The 16,665-nt window shown below is 33.1% G+C and overlaps 1 protein-coding gene across 2 annotated transcripts in view; it reads right to left on the minus strand.

Annotated features, from left to right (window-relative positions):
• Positions 1 to 1,521: 1,521 nt before the first annotated feature.
• Positions 1,522 to 16,665, minus strand: part of LOC128216655 (DNA repair protein complementing XP-C cells-like) — a 32,204-nt gene continuing 17,060 nt past the window's right edge. For both annotated transcript variants that reach the window (XM_052923274.1, XM_052923276.1), the window contains exons 9-21: positions 12,378 to 12,496; positions 11,859 to 11,909; positions 10,933 to 11,025; positions 9,945 to 10,158; positions 8,703 to 8,814; positions 8,430 to 8,474; positions 7,842 to 7,886; positions 7,213 to 7,302; positions 6,401 to 6,485; positions 5,902 to 5,995; positions 4,696 to 4,789; positions 4,187 to 4,279; positions 1,522 to 3,576 (exon numbers count right to left, since the gene is read on the minus strand). In XM_052923274.1, the coding sequence (XP_052779234.1) occupies positions 3,379 to 3,576; positions 4,187 to 4,279; positions 4,696 to 4,789; positions 5,902 to 5,995; positions 6,401 to 6,485; positions 7,213 to 7,302; positions 7,842 to 7,886; positions 8,430 to 8,474; positions 8,703 to 8,814; positions 9,945 to 10,158; positions 10,933 to 11,025; positions 11,859 to 11,909; positions 12,378 to 12,496 (1,333 nt within the window). In that variant the 3' untranslated portion in view covers positions 1,522 to 3,378. The remainder of the gene's footprint in view (positions 3,577 to 4,186; positions 4,280 to 4,695; positions 4,790 to 5,901; positions 5,996 to 6,400; positions 6,486 to 7,212; positions 7,303 to 7,841; positions 7,887 to 8,429; positions 8,475 to 8,702; positions 8,815 to 9,944; positions 10,159 to 10,932; positions 11,026 to 11,858; positions 11,910 to 12,377; positions 12,497 to 16,665) is intronic.

Here is a 16,665-nt window from a genome sequence, read left to right on the forward strand (position 1 = left end):
AAATTGAACCGTGCTCGCAGAATGGATTTCAACAGATTGCCAGGGTAAACAATCTCATCCCCTAAACTTGATAATTATGTTGATGGAATATTGAGTGTTTGTTGAAGCATTTTAAAATTTTAATATGTTTATTGCTGCCAACACGAACCTGCGAAAAAGCTTTCGTTGGGTTTTCAAGTTTAACGACGGCATTCGGAATCTTGATTATTGCGAATATATCAATCTTACATTTGAAAACATGTACAAGCCGGAGGCACCGGCGATTATCCTCACCCGCTCGCGCTCACAGAGACACCGGCGGTTATCGTCGCCCGCTCACGTGACTCCGGGGGTTATCGTCATGAGCTCGTACAAACGGAGGAACCGGCGGAAATCGTCGCCCGCTCTTTTTCACAGAGGCTTCGACGGCTATTATCGCCAGATCTTAGTGATGTAAAGTAGACAGTAATTAAGAACATTCAAATATAGTAAGGACATGGATCTGGGAAACCTGCGATCATTCGATGTTTTCTTTGTCTAACTAGGATTATATATTCAATTACAATGTATCCATTATTTACACATTCTTTTTTAAGATATACGTCAGGATATTGTGCAAGTCACCCACGTATCATCCACGTCGTGGCAGCGTTAAAACGTATATCTTGGAAATAAATCAACCACTGCTCAGCAAGAACACTAACTCTGGCATTTATCATTTTTTAGACAGGATAACAAATACATGTAAATGCAAACAAAATACCACTTCTTAAAGGGAAATGTCATGTTGTTACAAAAAATAAGGATGTCATTATGGATTAGCTACAAATGAGTTGTTTTGTCGATAATTTTTTATAAGTCGATGGAATTTGTATATGAACCTCACTAAGTGTTTTATTTATATTTTTTTCTACAAACCAGGTGTGTGTAAAAATAGAATATGTGAGAGGAAAAACTATAGTATGTTTTGTCCGTGAACCTTGATTTTAGCTAGCCTTTCACATCTGTATGACCAATGTTAGGCTTTGAAGCAAGGTCAACGATAGTTGGCATTGAGAAATGTTTTAACTGATTTTTTAAGGGTTATGCTTAATATGAAAACTAAAAACATATATAACCTTTCATTTACCATACCAAATAATGGTTTTACATAGTTCAGAGCCTTCTCATTCATCAGTGGTTCGACAATAATAAATTTGTTGAACGCATAGTATCATTCCTCCAATGTACCAGAAGGTGTAATGAGTAACTAGTATGGACACAATCTTGCCAGCACGGGTAAGTTATCAATTATTTCTGCTTAACCTAACAGTAGATTTGGCTAAAGCCGGCCACATCCCAGCAGCTGAATCAATTGTTTAGTAAAGCTTGAATAAATACTACTTTGCATAGTGTGGGCACGAATGTGTTTCTATTAACTTAAATCAAAGGCTTTCTATTAACTTGAATCAGAATCAAGAGATCACATTTGCAGAGGCATGGGCGTAAACACAAAGTTACTGACAACAAGATATTCATGGTTTGTAATGTTTTATAAAAAAATATACATTTGAACACAGAGGTAAAAAAAAGGAATATCATTCAGGTTAAAATAATGATTTTCTTGTATTCAATGTACCAGGAATGATAAAAGACCGAAAATCCTGATGCTGGAAATTCTAAACTTTGAATTTGTTGGAATTATAAAACCTGAGGGATTCAGGCCAATGGCATGATAAAGGGGCCAATACTAAGACCCCTCTTAAAATTGTTTTCAAAGTCATTGGTATCATTTTAAAGATGCTTCACAATGTTTTAAACACGACTGTCTTGCAGAAAAAAACACTTAACAAATATATATGCTGATACGTGACAGAACGTTACAGTATGTGTCGATTGGGAATACATTAAATTACAAGTTTGACATTATTCCATGTAGAACGTCATTCAGTACATTACATTTGCCATGCAAAGTCTAAAATGTAACAAGAATTTCTTTGTTAGTATTTTGAAAAAAGCATTTAGACTATCAATCATTTAAGACTTAACTTAATGATTTGTTCAGTTATTTTTCCTGAGAAATAACTTACAGGAATTTATGGTAGTCTGAGATTAATTTAAGGATTAATTATAAATTTCATCATCCTTGAGCCAGTACTGATAAAATATCATTTCCTAACTTAAGTCATTTTCTTAAGTTAAGTATTTCACTTATCATATGATTCATAATACTAAGTATCTGAATTACTTAATTTTCATTGATTTGATTCAAGATACATATTATTTTTTTGGAAAAAAAGGCATATTTTTTTCTTTTATCACAAATTGACTCAAGTTAAGGAATGACCTAAGATGTTTTATGAATACAGCCCCTGATGTACATACTCACGAGTTTATGTTTTAACATAATTATGGATAAGTACATTATCTCAATTAAGGCTCACATTTCAACAAAGTTACTGATAAAAACCAGTCAAGCTTTTCTGTTAAACCAGTTTGTATATGGGTTAAAAATAATTTCAGACTTCAAGGTACCACAATAATAAAATCTGCTTATCTATAAAGTAAACATCATTTTGTTGATTCAGACACATGTTTTACAAAACTGTTAGAGAGGTAGATCCTTCTCACAACACAACTATGTTTCATGTCACATCATTTTTGCATGTAAGGCACATAAATGTTCACAACTTTTTGAGACTTTTAACTTAGTTAACAGTTATATTGGATGATATTGTTTTGCATGTGCCTTTTTCACATTTGTAACAAACCTATTCCTTAACAATGATTCTGTCAAAAAAACTATTTTCCAACCAAAACACCAAGCTGTTGTTGCCAAGAGTAGCAAATATCTGTGGTCTTCTCTGGTGTAGAGGTGGTTTTCATTGGGGGTGATGTATTACTTACATGTACATTAAAATAGTCATTCAATTCAACATTTTTCTACAATACTGTCACTAAGCAGGGATAAGCCCTACTTCCCTTCTAACATGTGTCAGTTTTGTGGCAAGGAGTTGCAAACATCCATGGCCTTTTCTAATGAAGTGTAGTTTTCACATTGTAAATTGCTCTAGTCAGGATTTTTGACTGATAAACCTTCTTTGGCTGTCACAGATCCTATTTCCTGTTAAAACAGTTATACCAGCAGTTGTCAGTCTATTCTGTGGCCAGGAGTTGCAAACAACCATGGCCTTTTCTGGTGTAGTATAGTTTTCACATAAATAATCACTCTAACCAGGATTTCTGGCAATCACAGATCCTACTTTCCTGCTCATACAGTTTTACCAGCAGTTGTCAGTCTGTTTTGTGGCCAGGAGTTGCAAACATCTGTGGCCTTTTCTGGTGTAGTATAATTTTCAAGTGGAGAATCACTCGAACCAGGATTTTTGACTGATAAGCCTTCTTTGGCTGTCACAGATCCTACTTTCCTGCTAATACAGTTTTACCAGCATTTGTTAGTCTGTTTTGTGGCCAGGAGTTGCAAACATCTGAGACCTTCTCTGGTGTGATGGTGTTTTGACTTTGGGAGTCACTCTTACCAGCATTTTCATCATTTTCAACTGATAAGCCATCTGTGGCTTTGTTTTCCACCGCTTTATTGTCCTCAGGCTTGGACTCCTGGAAAATGTTGACATAGTCTTCAATTATGACGTATGGATGAGAGATCAAGAGGCAATTTTCTAAATTCAGATTTTCTTCAGCGAGCCCAAATAAGTTCATATGCTAATGAAAGTATAAACGACAATCCCAAATATTTTAGCCTAAAACAAAATCAAGGTGTTTTTTTTTAAAATCCTGGCCCGTCAGGCATGCAGGCTTATGCAATTTTTGTTCACTAAGGTATACAACGATTATCATTAAGATGAGGTGTCATTATTCATTTACTCACACTTAAAATGCATAGCTTTTTGATTTAAATAATTTAATAATTAAAAAAATGTTCGTTGAAATATATATTTATTGCCATAAACAGCACTACTGGGAGTAACAATAAAGGTAAGAGAAATCACAATTATCATGTACATAAAAGTCAAATCTATTTAGCAAGCTAGCACTTCTTCCCTAGACTCTAAAACTATTACTGGAATTAATCAACCACCACTGGCTTATAGTTTGCACTGAATCATTGTAATGGATTTCTCCAGTTACAACTTTTTATTACAAAAATTTCAACATATACATGTTCAATTTTCATTTCTTTTGGCAATTCTGAGTGAAAGATAAATACCTCTTCCCAGTCATATTTGTTTTTCAACCTTTCCCGAATCTGAAGACCACGGATAAGTTTCCTCCAGTTTTCGTAAACTCGCTTCTCACGTTTCTAAAATCAGATGTCAGAAATTGCTAAAAACCTCTGTTAAGTCATAGTTATTTATCTACCTTTGTCGAACCACTATTCCATGAATCAGTTTCCTTCAACTTTCATATATAAGAATATTACTATGGTAGCCTTGATTGTATGCACACAACAGTTCAATGAGTTGGTCAACAAATACTCCAAAATTGTTTAAGTCACTACAGTTATTAACCTTGCTAAAAAGTCATACATATAGAGATATTCCCATAAGTGACATTATCAACATTAGTTTCATATTAATATCTTTAAAGCATTTTTTTCTTATTTATGGCCATGGCAAATGACAAAGGTTTATAAATGTTTTTTTATTTATATAATTGGGTGTTGACTGGTTTTATTGAAATTTTATTGCAAAAGATTATTTTCTTCATACAATGTACCTGTTGTTCCCTTTCCCTGATAATTTCCTGCTCCTCATCCCAGGCTGCTATCAGGATGTCCTTGTGTTCCTCACACACAATCCAGCCATCCATTCTGGAATATACAACATATGTTAACTACTACTTCATAAAATATACAGACAATGTTAGATCCTCACTTGAGGCTGCTATCAGAATATCCTTGTGTTCCTCACACACAATTCAGCCATCCATCCTGGAATATAACATAATATGCTGAACTTTTGGTTTAAACATTATATATTTTACAACGATTGTAAAAAAAGTTATGATATATTATACAAAGGCAAAATGTTCCGTGAGAGTGTGGTCTTGTGTTGTGGGGGAAACCAGAGTACCTGGAGAAAACCCACTTGTCCGGCTTGGTGACCACTAACCAACCTCACATGCGCCCAGACTGGGAATCAAACCCGGGTGGCCTTGGTGAGAAGCGAGTGCGCTAACCACTGCTCTAACCACTGCGCTAACAGACAACCAACTTGCTGAACTTTTATCATGACCATGTGCTTACTGGTACCACAAACAAATAATAATCAAACCTTTGTACAATGTCTAAGACAAAGATATATAGGGAGCACTTACAAATATTGCAATAAATCAATAGGTTTGTGCATTTATACTGGTGTAAGCCCCAGCAAATTTACATTTTACTGACCATTCCAAGGCGGTACCTAACAATCCTTGATAAACACACCTAGTTTTTTTACTTATAGTACGTATGCACTGCTGTTTGTTGAGTTTTGTTCTGTTCTCCCATGTTTCTTGTTTGTGATTTTATGTCTTTGGCTTTACCCAGTGCCATTAAACCGGGTTTATGTTTAAACTTTTTGCTACTGAGCTTGTTTCTGTAGCTTTTCACATAAATATAAATGATATTCGCTCATGGGTTGCTTTTACTTCATGACAAACATAATTCTTAATTCTACCAGAACAAACTTGATTATGTTTGATTTGGTTTATACTTATTAATTAAGCTTGATTATATTAATACAGCTGTAAGCTGATTTGAACGACTGTCAAACCATTTCCTAGGCAGAAACCAGTACTGATGTCCTTTATGAGGGGCCATGAAAGGGTACCCCTGGTGGGGCTCGATCAAACTACCTTTTGGGTGAGAGGCTGATACCTATAGAACTAGACCATTATCACCCCTTTGTTTGATTTGCTATCACATACTCTATAACTTACAGGGGATGAGAGAATCCACAGTGGTTGTCCCAGCCAATCATAGCAGGGGCACAGTCAATGTCTAGCTTCCTCGCTATCCTATTTAATGCAGGAACTGGAAAACAAATGTTATAATCATAATATAATTAGGTTTTATTCAGCGCATCAGTTAAAAGTAGACCCCTTACACTGCTTTGTAAGGAAATCAATAACTTATGCTTTATATTAAGGAAATACACACCTTATGGTTTGAAGTAAAGATATCTACATCTTATGATTTATCTTAAGGATATAAACAACATCTGTTATATCTGATTGCTTTCAACACCGTACATCTTAAGGATATCGAAAAATTATGCTTATCTATATTATGCTTTACCTCAATATTTGAAGTTTAATCAATCACTTCCTAATTAAAGCTGCATCTTCAAGATAACACAAGTTATATTTTCTTAACAGTTGGATGTAGAATTTTGATAAAACCACAAACTTCACTAACTTCACTGACATGCATACTTACAAGGTTTGAGGTGGACTGTGCCAGCAGGAAGCATGGAAGGCAGGAACATCTCAACATTGCCGTGTGCGTTCCTCGGAACCTTGCCCTGTAATACACGTGTAGTTTAGATCATTAGAACAAACATTGTTTTCACCTCAAAGTATTTTGTAACAAAAAGCCTCTGGTTACATATAACTAAATGCATTAGTCGATATAGTTTTACAAATAATTGACCTGTACATCTTCATTGGCTATAGCTGAATAATTAGTTTTTTTTGTCATATTTGTTACGCATCCTGGAAACCAAAACTCCCCCTGCCATCACCTTAACCAAACAAATTTTTGTGCACTAGTGAAATCTCTGGCGAAGTGTGTACCAAGTAAAATTTGAATGACTTGACCCGTTGTTGAGTTATTGCTAAGTTTGAAGTTGACAATGGCGACAACAAAGTCAAGGCTATGAAAATACCTTTCACACTTTTTTATGCAGTTACTAGAAAAAAGGATAAGTCTTAAGACTAAAAATGACAGCAAGGCCATGACATTGCTATAACGCTGTCCTAGATATTTAATAGTTCAAGTATTTATTAATTCTACCATTTATTACTCTCCTTAGATTGTTAAGATGACTGTTTATTGTGTAAATAATTATTGTGCTGAATCACAGTATTCCTAAATAACATTCTGATGCCTCGCTATGTAATCTGATACACTTTTTTTGGTTGTTGTGATATATGAATCGCTGTTATACAAAATAATAATTGTTTTTGACAATACCTCAACTTCTGTTTCTTTAAAAAAATGACGAGGTAATTAACGAGCTAAAAACCTACATCAACAGCCGGTGGGGGAATGTACACTTCTGTCTGCCATTTTCCAAATATCTCCAGGTCTTTAGCCTCAGGGTCATTTTTTGGCTTGTTCTGAAAAAAAATGGATGCTTAGAGCAATGCTGTTGTAATCTTTGTACCTCTACCGTTTTGGTATGCATATTTACAGAGCAATACTGTTATAATGTTCTATGCTAATCATTTCACTATGCATAATTACAGAACAATACTGTTATCTAATGTTGCACATCTACTGTTTCATTATGCATAATTACATACATGAACCTTGGTCCGATTTCAAAATTCTTTAAGCATAACAAGCTTAAGTATCTTATTTCAATTAGCCAAATTACTTACTTTTTCAAGATTAATCTTAAAATATTTGATGTTTTACCACTCAAAACTTTTTAAAGAGAAAAACACACAATTTATACTAAAACAAATATACTGTGCTTAGCTTGATACTGTTATAAGGAAAGATGGTTTATCAAATTGGGGCCAGCGTGTGAAATATTATTTCAAGTTTCTGAAAAGTGCCATCCCATAAAATCTGCTTTTATATCATGCATGCCACAATACATTTTGTATTTCTCTTCTGCTTCAAAATATAAAAGTGAAGAAAATTTATTTACCCATTTTGGTCTAGATTTAACAAATTTGTATGGCTCTTCAGCAAGCTGAAACAAAGAATACCATAATGTCATGTAAAAATTTTTTAAAGTCATCCTGACTGTAGTGGGAAAAACTTCTCAATTTATTCACTTAACATATATTTAATTCTTCTGATTTTGTGGACTATAATACTCACACACAAAATTATTTTCTGTATATTGTGATTTCTGGTAAAACAAGAGTGCAGGCATAGGAACACCAATGCTCCACTTTATATTGAAAAATGGAATTACACGGCAATTATTACAGCCAGAGTTATGGGCCTTGCTGTACATGTGCACACTGTTTATAGCAACATTTTACTCAAAATTCTTGAATGTTTTTTTGTGCTATCACACAAAAATGCCAAGAAGAGGACACCAAAGCTATAACTACGGGTATACCTTCTTTTTTTCCTCACTGACAGATAAGCTTAAGATAAGTAAAAGCCAGGACAAAAGATTAAAATCCTGCGGCAACAATTCTTTCTGCCCTTTTTATAAAGATTTAACATCATAGAATCAAACAAGTTTAAATGTCATCTTCATTTTTTTTTTATATCAACTCACCCTTACAGCCCTGCCTTCTTTCAGCCAATTTTCTCTGGAATGAAGCTGAAAATGATTGATGACAAATTTTTTTATATTGAACAACTGAGTCCTGGTTTTGACCAAGGAAACATAGTCAAAGTGTGATTCATATCAGCTTTCAACAGTCTATTAAAGATGATAGATAGAATAAATAAGGGTTGCCTATACTGAGATACACAAAAATATGATTGCTTGGTCTTTTCAGATTGAATACCATATCACAGAGTAACTTTAAATGTTTTCACAACTTACAACGTGAACACATTCCCTAGCATACACTGGTTCCCCTCGTATGTAGCCCACAGGAATGGCAGAGTCTGGGTAGATGGCTTCAAACTTGAGAAGATGTCTTCGTAACACGTACCTAAAATACATAAGAATTCAGCATTTGAGACAGACTGTAATCTTACAGTGCACGCACATATCCTAGCGAACAGTTTCTCCCATAACATCAGCCACGGGAATGAGGGCAGAAGAAGATGACTTCAATAAATACAGTTGATGACTGAACAATTTAACTTATTTTACTGGTGAAAAAGAGTTCTTTGTATGTTCCTGCCAGTGATGGCATAATCGGAGTGAATGACTTTAAACTTAAGTGGATGTCTGGGACCATAATTACAAACAGTCTCAAGATCAAGTCTAGACTCAGACTTAGATAACAAGCGATAACCTGTACTATTAAGGTAACATGACTCTTTGTCATAAAGTTTTGGAGTTTTCAATGACACACGTTCGATAATGCCATTTAATTATGGGCTTTTTATGAAGGAACAAAAACATCTTTGTTTAATTTGATTGACAAATATATATGTAAATAATAGTTCTACTAGTTATATACTTGTAATTCAGCCAAGTTCAATTCTTTTCTAGAATGAATGTTACAATGAAATGTAGATTTGTGTGTTGAAGACTCACAACTATTTTGCCCTAGTATACACTATTTCTAATATCAGTTATCCGTCAGATTAGATGGCTTCAAAACATGCCAGTGTCAAATATGAAATCACTTAAGGTTATATACAGCTTTAATTTATATACAGCTTTAAGTTACAGAGGTAAATTACAGCCATTGTTTAACTTCTGTTCAGGGCACATCTTTATTCAAGGTCCCCAGTCTAATCTCAGATTTAAAATCATAATATCATTTCCTAGCAAATTTTGCTACAGAAAATATCATTGTCATATCAAACTGCAGCCTTATTTACTGTAACTGTTTTCATGCTATGGTATCTCCCTGCATGCTTTGTGGTATTATAATTTAAATAAATTCTAACTAACTTTGTCCAAATTATACTGTCTTTCAATTAATATATTTTATGTGATAATATTTTATGGCTGCACTTAGTGATATTATCATTTTGTTTATCTACTGTACTGTAATTATATATCATATTTATTAAGTACTGTTGGTCAAACGCTATTTATAGCTTATGTTAAACTGTTGTTATGGTACCCAACAATAAATATATACTTTGACTTGACCTGACTTACAGAGGATGACTTTTAAAAGCACCCACACTGGTTGGCATGGGTTGCTGTTGTAGACTTGCTGCCATTTGTTGATCTTCTTGTTCGTCTGCTTGTTTGTCTTGGCTGCTGTACGGCGCCAGCGTTTCCCCCCACCAGTCTCTATCCACTCGTAGTTTTCTGGTTTCAGTCAACCACTGGCTGGCGTAGCGGGCTGTGACATCCTTTATGTGGCCATCTACTTACAAAATATAGTCATACAGTCAGTTCATCTATGCTAAAGAAATCAAACTCATGTATTATTGTAGGTTGTGACAACAAGAAACCGAAATAGCATACGAGCCAATAGCTTATATAAGATGTTTACTGACCTCAATGTTTATTATAAAGGGAGTGAGGGTTCTTTATAAAAAAAACAACAGTCTTAATCTAATTTTCTACCTTCAGGCCTTTAGTTACTTCTTTTGCAGAGTGCAATAAAAAGGAGCAATCTTTACTTAGAGCAATAACATGGCATAATGGAATACAGTAATGCCGGCTTGATTCTGAGCTTAAAAATAGTGTACATACTAAGTTAGTAAATAATTCTCAATTTGAAACTGCCTTACTTTTCAAATCAGAGATTCCAGCCATATAAGCCCATGGCAAAGTGGCTCAGTTCTTACCATCAGATTCAAAAAGAACAAAGAAATCTCAATTTCTTAAGGAGTTGACATTGAGATACTCCTACCACATAAGACCATGGCAAAGTGGCTCAGTTCTTACAATCAGATTCAAAAAGAACAAAGAAATCTCAATTTCTTAAGGTGTTGACATTGAGATACTCCTACCACATAAGACCATGGCAAAGTGGCTCAGTTCTTACCATCAGATTCAAAAAGAACAAAGAAATCTCAATTTCTTAAGGAGTTGACATTGAGATACTCCTACCACATAAGACCATGGCAAAGTGGCTCAGTTCTTACCATCAATGACTCAAAGAACAAAGAAATCATCTTCTATGGACTCTGACCTTGAGATATTCCAATCACATACGCCAGTGGTGGAGTTACTCTGTTCTCTAGCTCATAAGGTTTCTTCACTTGCAAGCTCTCCCCATCTATGCCTGTAATTACCAACAACAACACAACCATTTTATTAACAAGCATTTAAAATCTTTTCATTTTACCAAGTTTAAACCTCCTAATACTTCAGTTCCTAATAAATTTATTTTCATGATTAATGATCCAAATGAAACAAACATCACTGGCAAGTGTATTATACATTCTCCTTAACAACATTATATGTACATGTTCTAGTTTATTATAACCAGAGATACTTTAAGTTAGTAATGTTCCCTGGTGATGATTGATCGAAAATTGATTGGTTAGGCCTGATATCGGCAACAATCAATTGTAATTGGTTATCATCGATCATCGATTCAACAGTATACAATAAATAACCATTTATGGATAGTCAAACTGTAACCAATTCTCCAACAATACTTTTAGTTTTAAACATGAGCAGTGTATGTCACACTTAGTAGTGAAAAACAAAGTCCTGGTCCCTGTTTTAATAAAGATCTTAAGGCTTAAGATCGTAACTTTCTATGCATAACTCTGTTTTTGGCATAATTGCATTTCAATAAAAGTTTCATTAGGACATTGATCACATAGATTCTGCCCAAAACTGTGTGTACCTGAGCACTCTTTAGCATTTTAAGTTTTACGACTAAGATATCTTATTGAAACAAGGTCCTGTGGGGAACTATCAACTTCTTATGCATAATATCCTAACTTATGTACATTTCAAATATTATCTCGATAAACTCATCTACACATTAAGACACATTGTTTTTTAATCCAATTTATCTTTTTTCCCTCTCAATAATCATGTGTCTAAACATAACTCACTTAAAAATCACATACATGTATTTTAGACATTAGACGCAGTTCATACTTAGCCATTTTTGTTCCTTAGCAACAAACACTTCCACCCAATGATCACAAGCTGAAAAAAGAAAATTGAGACTAAATTAATTTGAAAATCTATTGCATTATTGGAAATGGGGGTATCATTTTGGGTATCAAAGACCTGTGTAGTTTTAAATCAAATCTTTGTTTATTTGAAATATGGATGTTTTAAGCTTGTTTGTTTTACATAAAAAAGTACAGCTATTGTCAAAGCCTTGTTAATGTTGTTGGCATTGTCAGCTAGGGCTTACAAAAACTTAGGCCAAAAGAGAACTCAAAGACAGTTCAAGTAATTCAACATAAATTTTATGCACATGTTGCAGGAGACAATACGCACATGAACAGCAAGGCCCATAACTCTGACATAACTTATAGTGGTGCTATGCTTCATCTACATCGCCAACAACAGACGAATGTTGTATTTGGTTCCACGGCACTCTTGTTTATTTATAACCTAGTAATGATCAGGTAGCTGTGTGCCTTTAAAACCAGATATTTTTCGCACCTGTATTTCCATCCACATCATTGGTAGGCAACAAGCTCCTATTTTTGGATCCGGATGTCTGACGCCGTAGTTTCTTGCTCTTCTCTGGAAGACTGTCTTCCTCAAAATCACTGTCAGACCTGGAATACATTTATCTCAAAACTGCAAATTATAATTCAACAGAAATGTTGCCTTAAAGCTATGATTGTGGTGAAACGATTCACCTTTCTCTCCAAAATGTTGACTTCCTTAACATTACAGTCAGACATGGAATAAAATTGCTGTAACTTAAATCTACAAATTATCTGTTATCTTTTATATGCATGGAATTGGGGATTGATCGGAAATAAAAATTACTATGTTTAACATGTAATGCTCTTAAATAATTTTGAGTGAGTGTTAAAAAGAAAGCATAATGCTGTCATTCTGTACAAATATAAAATCTTGTAATCGTGGTTCAGAGTTCTATAAATATTATTTATAATTGTTTTTTTTATAGATGAACATAGTAAGTAATGTGTAAAATATTGATGCAATCCATAAAATAATGTTGAAAGATGAATTTCCTAAAAATACTAAGGCTGCACAGATTGAGCATTTTGACAACTTTTTTTTATTTTTTGTATTGGAATGAGCCAATTTTGGCCTAAATGTCTGGTAACCTGAGTGATACAAGATTACCGGCAAAATATCAGACTGCAGGTTTTCATATTTATGTTGGAGAAATGATGTTTTATGGCTAAAAGCTTGAGTTAAAGGCTTTAAGGAAAAAATGAAGTTTTCGGCAGTTTTCCAAAACGAATGAGATCTGTTCCACTGTGAGATATCTAATATGACTGAAATGAATGCATTGATACCAAAATCAGATGATTCTGAGACAAAATCTAAAAGAAATATGTCAAAACTGTCTGTTAAAGAGTAGCTTAATAATGACTGTTCAGGTGATTAAAACATGTCTTCGTTGTTAAGATTATAAAAACATTGCTTTAACATCACATCCTTTCTATGATTGCTTTTTTATCTCCTGTTGAAGGATTAATGCTTATATTTATTGATTATTAAAAATGCACTCTTAGTCCAAAATAAGTTTACCACAATAATACAAATGTTTCAATGTAATAAAAAGGATGAAAAAGTGTTGAAAACAATGTTTTTTATAAAGGATGACGAGTTTAATTAGAAAAAAGGTGCAGAAAACACGGTATTTCTACCTTATAAGAAGATAGTAGATCACAGTAAATCTTTTAGCACTCACCAATCATTTAATATTTTTACGTGTTCAACTACTAAATACACGGATTTAATCTGTTATCAGTAATTAATATTTTCTATTAATGCATTATTTAGTTAAGTAGTTAAAGGTTTATCACTCAAAATAGTTAAACATTTGTACTTTAAGGTAGGCATACCTGGCAGTTTTGAATTAAAGACATATGCTGGTTATGCTTGGATCACCCAGGATGTTAGAGATATAAATATAGAATTGATGCATTATTTTAAATCTAGAATTGCTGATTGCTGTAGACAAAAATGGAAGGACGATGTTTATAGATCCTCACTTTGTGAAACATATAAATGTTGTAAGACTGAACTGAATTTGAATACCGGTTCATATCTTAATATCAGTTTACCGTTCCAGTTAGTTAAATCCAAGATGATCTTGCACTCACTGGCAGTTTATGTATTTTGTGCCTTTTTGCTTTTGTTTTTGATCGAATGAACATGACGCGGCCTGTCAGTGGATACGCGACTGACCAATCAGCGTCCAGATAAGGCAGGGCTTATCAGTTGCCCAGAGTTGACAATACGGGAAATCCAAACTATTGACATTATTCACTTAATGTCGCTGAAATTATGCATAATATGGTATTTGTTTGATAACAAAGTGATCTTTAAGTAGACTATTTCAACCCTCCAAATGTATTAATCGTAAATGTAACCATACATAATTCTACATATATTTTCTGTCCATCTAAAATAAAATAGGAAATATCATTATCTGTACTAGTGTATTATATTAATGCAATATGTTGTGATTTATTTTTATTTTGAAATCAGTCATCTTCTTGTATGTTAAGTTTTAAATCTGAAGCATGCATGTAGATATACATTTGCTTTGATTAAAGTTTGTTTGGACATACTCAGTTGATATGAGTTTTTTTTTTTTTAAAGATAAAAAGATCTAATATCACACAACTAAAGGTCACAAAAAGTATATAATATAAATCATCTTTGTAGATGAGACAAATCAAAATAAAAACTTGAGCATTGATAATGACTATGATCGTTTCTAACTTCTTTGTTGCTTATAATGTTAGAACAGTTTTGCATTTCATTTAATGGATATTAATTCATTGAGAGAAACATAAAGGTAGTTATATGAATAATATTGTAATAACAATTTAGTCAACTTGTATTAAACAGATGATTTTTAATGGAGAAAGGGAGAAAAACAGCAAATTCCATTGAGTTTTGTCATTTGATCTAAACAAACATCTTTTTTGTTGACTTCCCTAAAGGAAATTAATGAACTTAAGGTTTTGTATCCCTGAATTTGAGTTTTAAAAAAGAGATTCTACTGTACCAAAATCCCGATATTATTTAGAAATAAATTATTTTCAAGTTCAGACATTAAATTATTTCTACCTGAATCATACATTGCATTTAACTAATAATAAAGAACTAATTTAAAGATGCACTCCCAAATAGGATTTACCAATCAATACAATTGTTTTAATAAATCAAAAAGGATGACTAAATGTAAAAAAAACAATGCTTCTTATAATATACCTTGCTTAATTTGAATGAAAATGTGCATAAAACACTGTATTTCTACCTTATGAGATGACAGTAGATCTCAGTAAATCTTTTAGCATTCACCAATCATTTAATGTTTTGCGTTTTAAGCTATTAAATACAATTTACACTCTTGTAATCAGTAATTTATATTTTCCATAAATGCATTATTTAGTAAGTATTAAAAGGTTTTTATCACTCAAAATTTATGTTTGTTATACATGTGTATGTGTTGATTTTGAATAAGAGTGTCACTTTAATGTTATATTTTTACTTTTATTGCTATGTTTTACCATACTCCATGGTATATTTCATCTGATTGTCAAGGATAACTTCTGTAATATCAACATCTGCTTCTGCATGATTAAAGGCTTACTAAGGCGTCATGGGACACTGAAGGTGTAGCCTTATTGCTATCAGCGTGGAGTAAATTGAAAGCGTGGTCGTCACCTATGGCCTCTCGTGTTGTATATTAAAATTTGGCGTCACTTTCTATTATGGTCTGCCTGTTCCTTATTTATTTTTTTCACCGATATCATCTACGCACTTGTTTGAAGCATTTTTGCAACCCGAATAAGTTTTGTTTTCGGGTTTCAATCTGCATTTAATAAGCGTATACACTATCGGAAGCTTTCTGAAAACTGCATAAAGCAATTAACTATCACTGAGGTATTTGTATTTAGTATAAACCTTAAGATTCGCACAACCTTTGTAATTCTTCAAAATATTTTACTTGAAGAAAAAGACCAGAAAATCATTATTGTGCATGATAAGTAAACTTTTATCATTGCCTAAATTGATTAAAAGTAGTTTGAATACTACTTTTACATCTGTTTATTTCAATACAAGTGTTTCATTCTAGCCAAAGAAATATATATATATATATATATATATATATATCATTGTTTTACAGGCATTGTTTTATCAATGCGTTATCCATTTCTTATTAAAAAATCTCACTGAAATTAACATTTCCTCCCCAATTTGGGATAAATGGGACCCATTCTCTCGTTGAAAATCTGACTTTAAGTTAGTATTTACACGGGACAATATCCGAAAATGAGCATTCTATTTCAATAAACATCGTAATAAGAGGATGAAGCATTCACCAATCTTCAAATATTTAATTGCTTATGCTATACAGTATCTTTATATTTTTTTAATACACATAAATGGATATTGACAGCTGAAAATTTTGAACAGGGAAATGAAACTGAAACAATGAAACTGAAATTCGAAGGGGGGGGGGGGCTGCAACTGCTAAAAGGGGCACAATATAGGTAACAGTACTGTTGATAGATGCCAAAACATTTTATTTTCAATTTTAATGCATTATTTTGTTTAATTCATTTTACTTTATGATCAAAACAAACAAACATTTTAGGATTTCTGTACAGATTAAAAATGATTTTGGCACTTTTTAAACTGGATATTTGTGTTCACATAGCTAGTATTGAAAACCTCATATATATATAGTTTATTCATTTTTTATCAAGTGTTACCCTATATTGTG

This window comes from Mya arenaria, chromosome 14, assembly GCF_026914265.1.
Source record: "Mya arenaria isolate MELC-2E11 chromosome 14, ASM2691426v1".
Lineage (NCBI taxonomy): Eukaryota > Metazoa > Mollusca > Bivalvia > Myida > Myidae > Mya > Mya arenaria.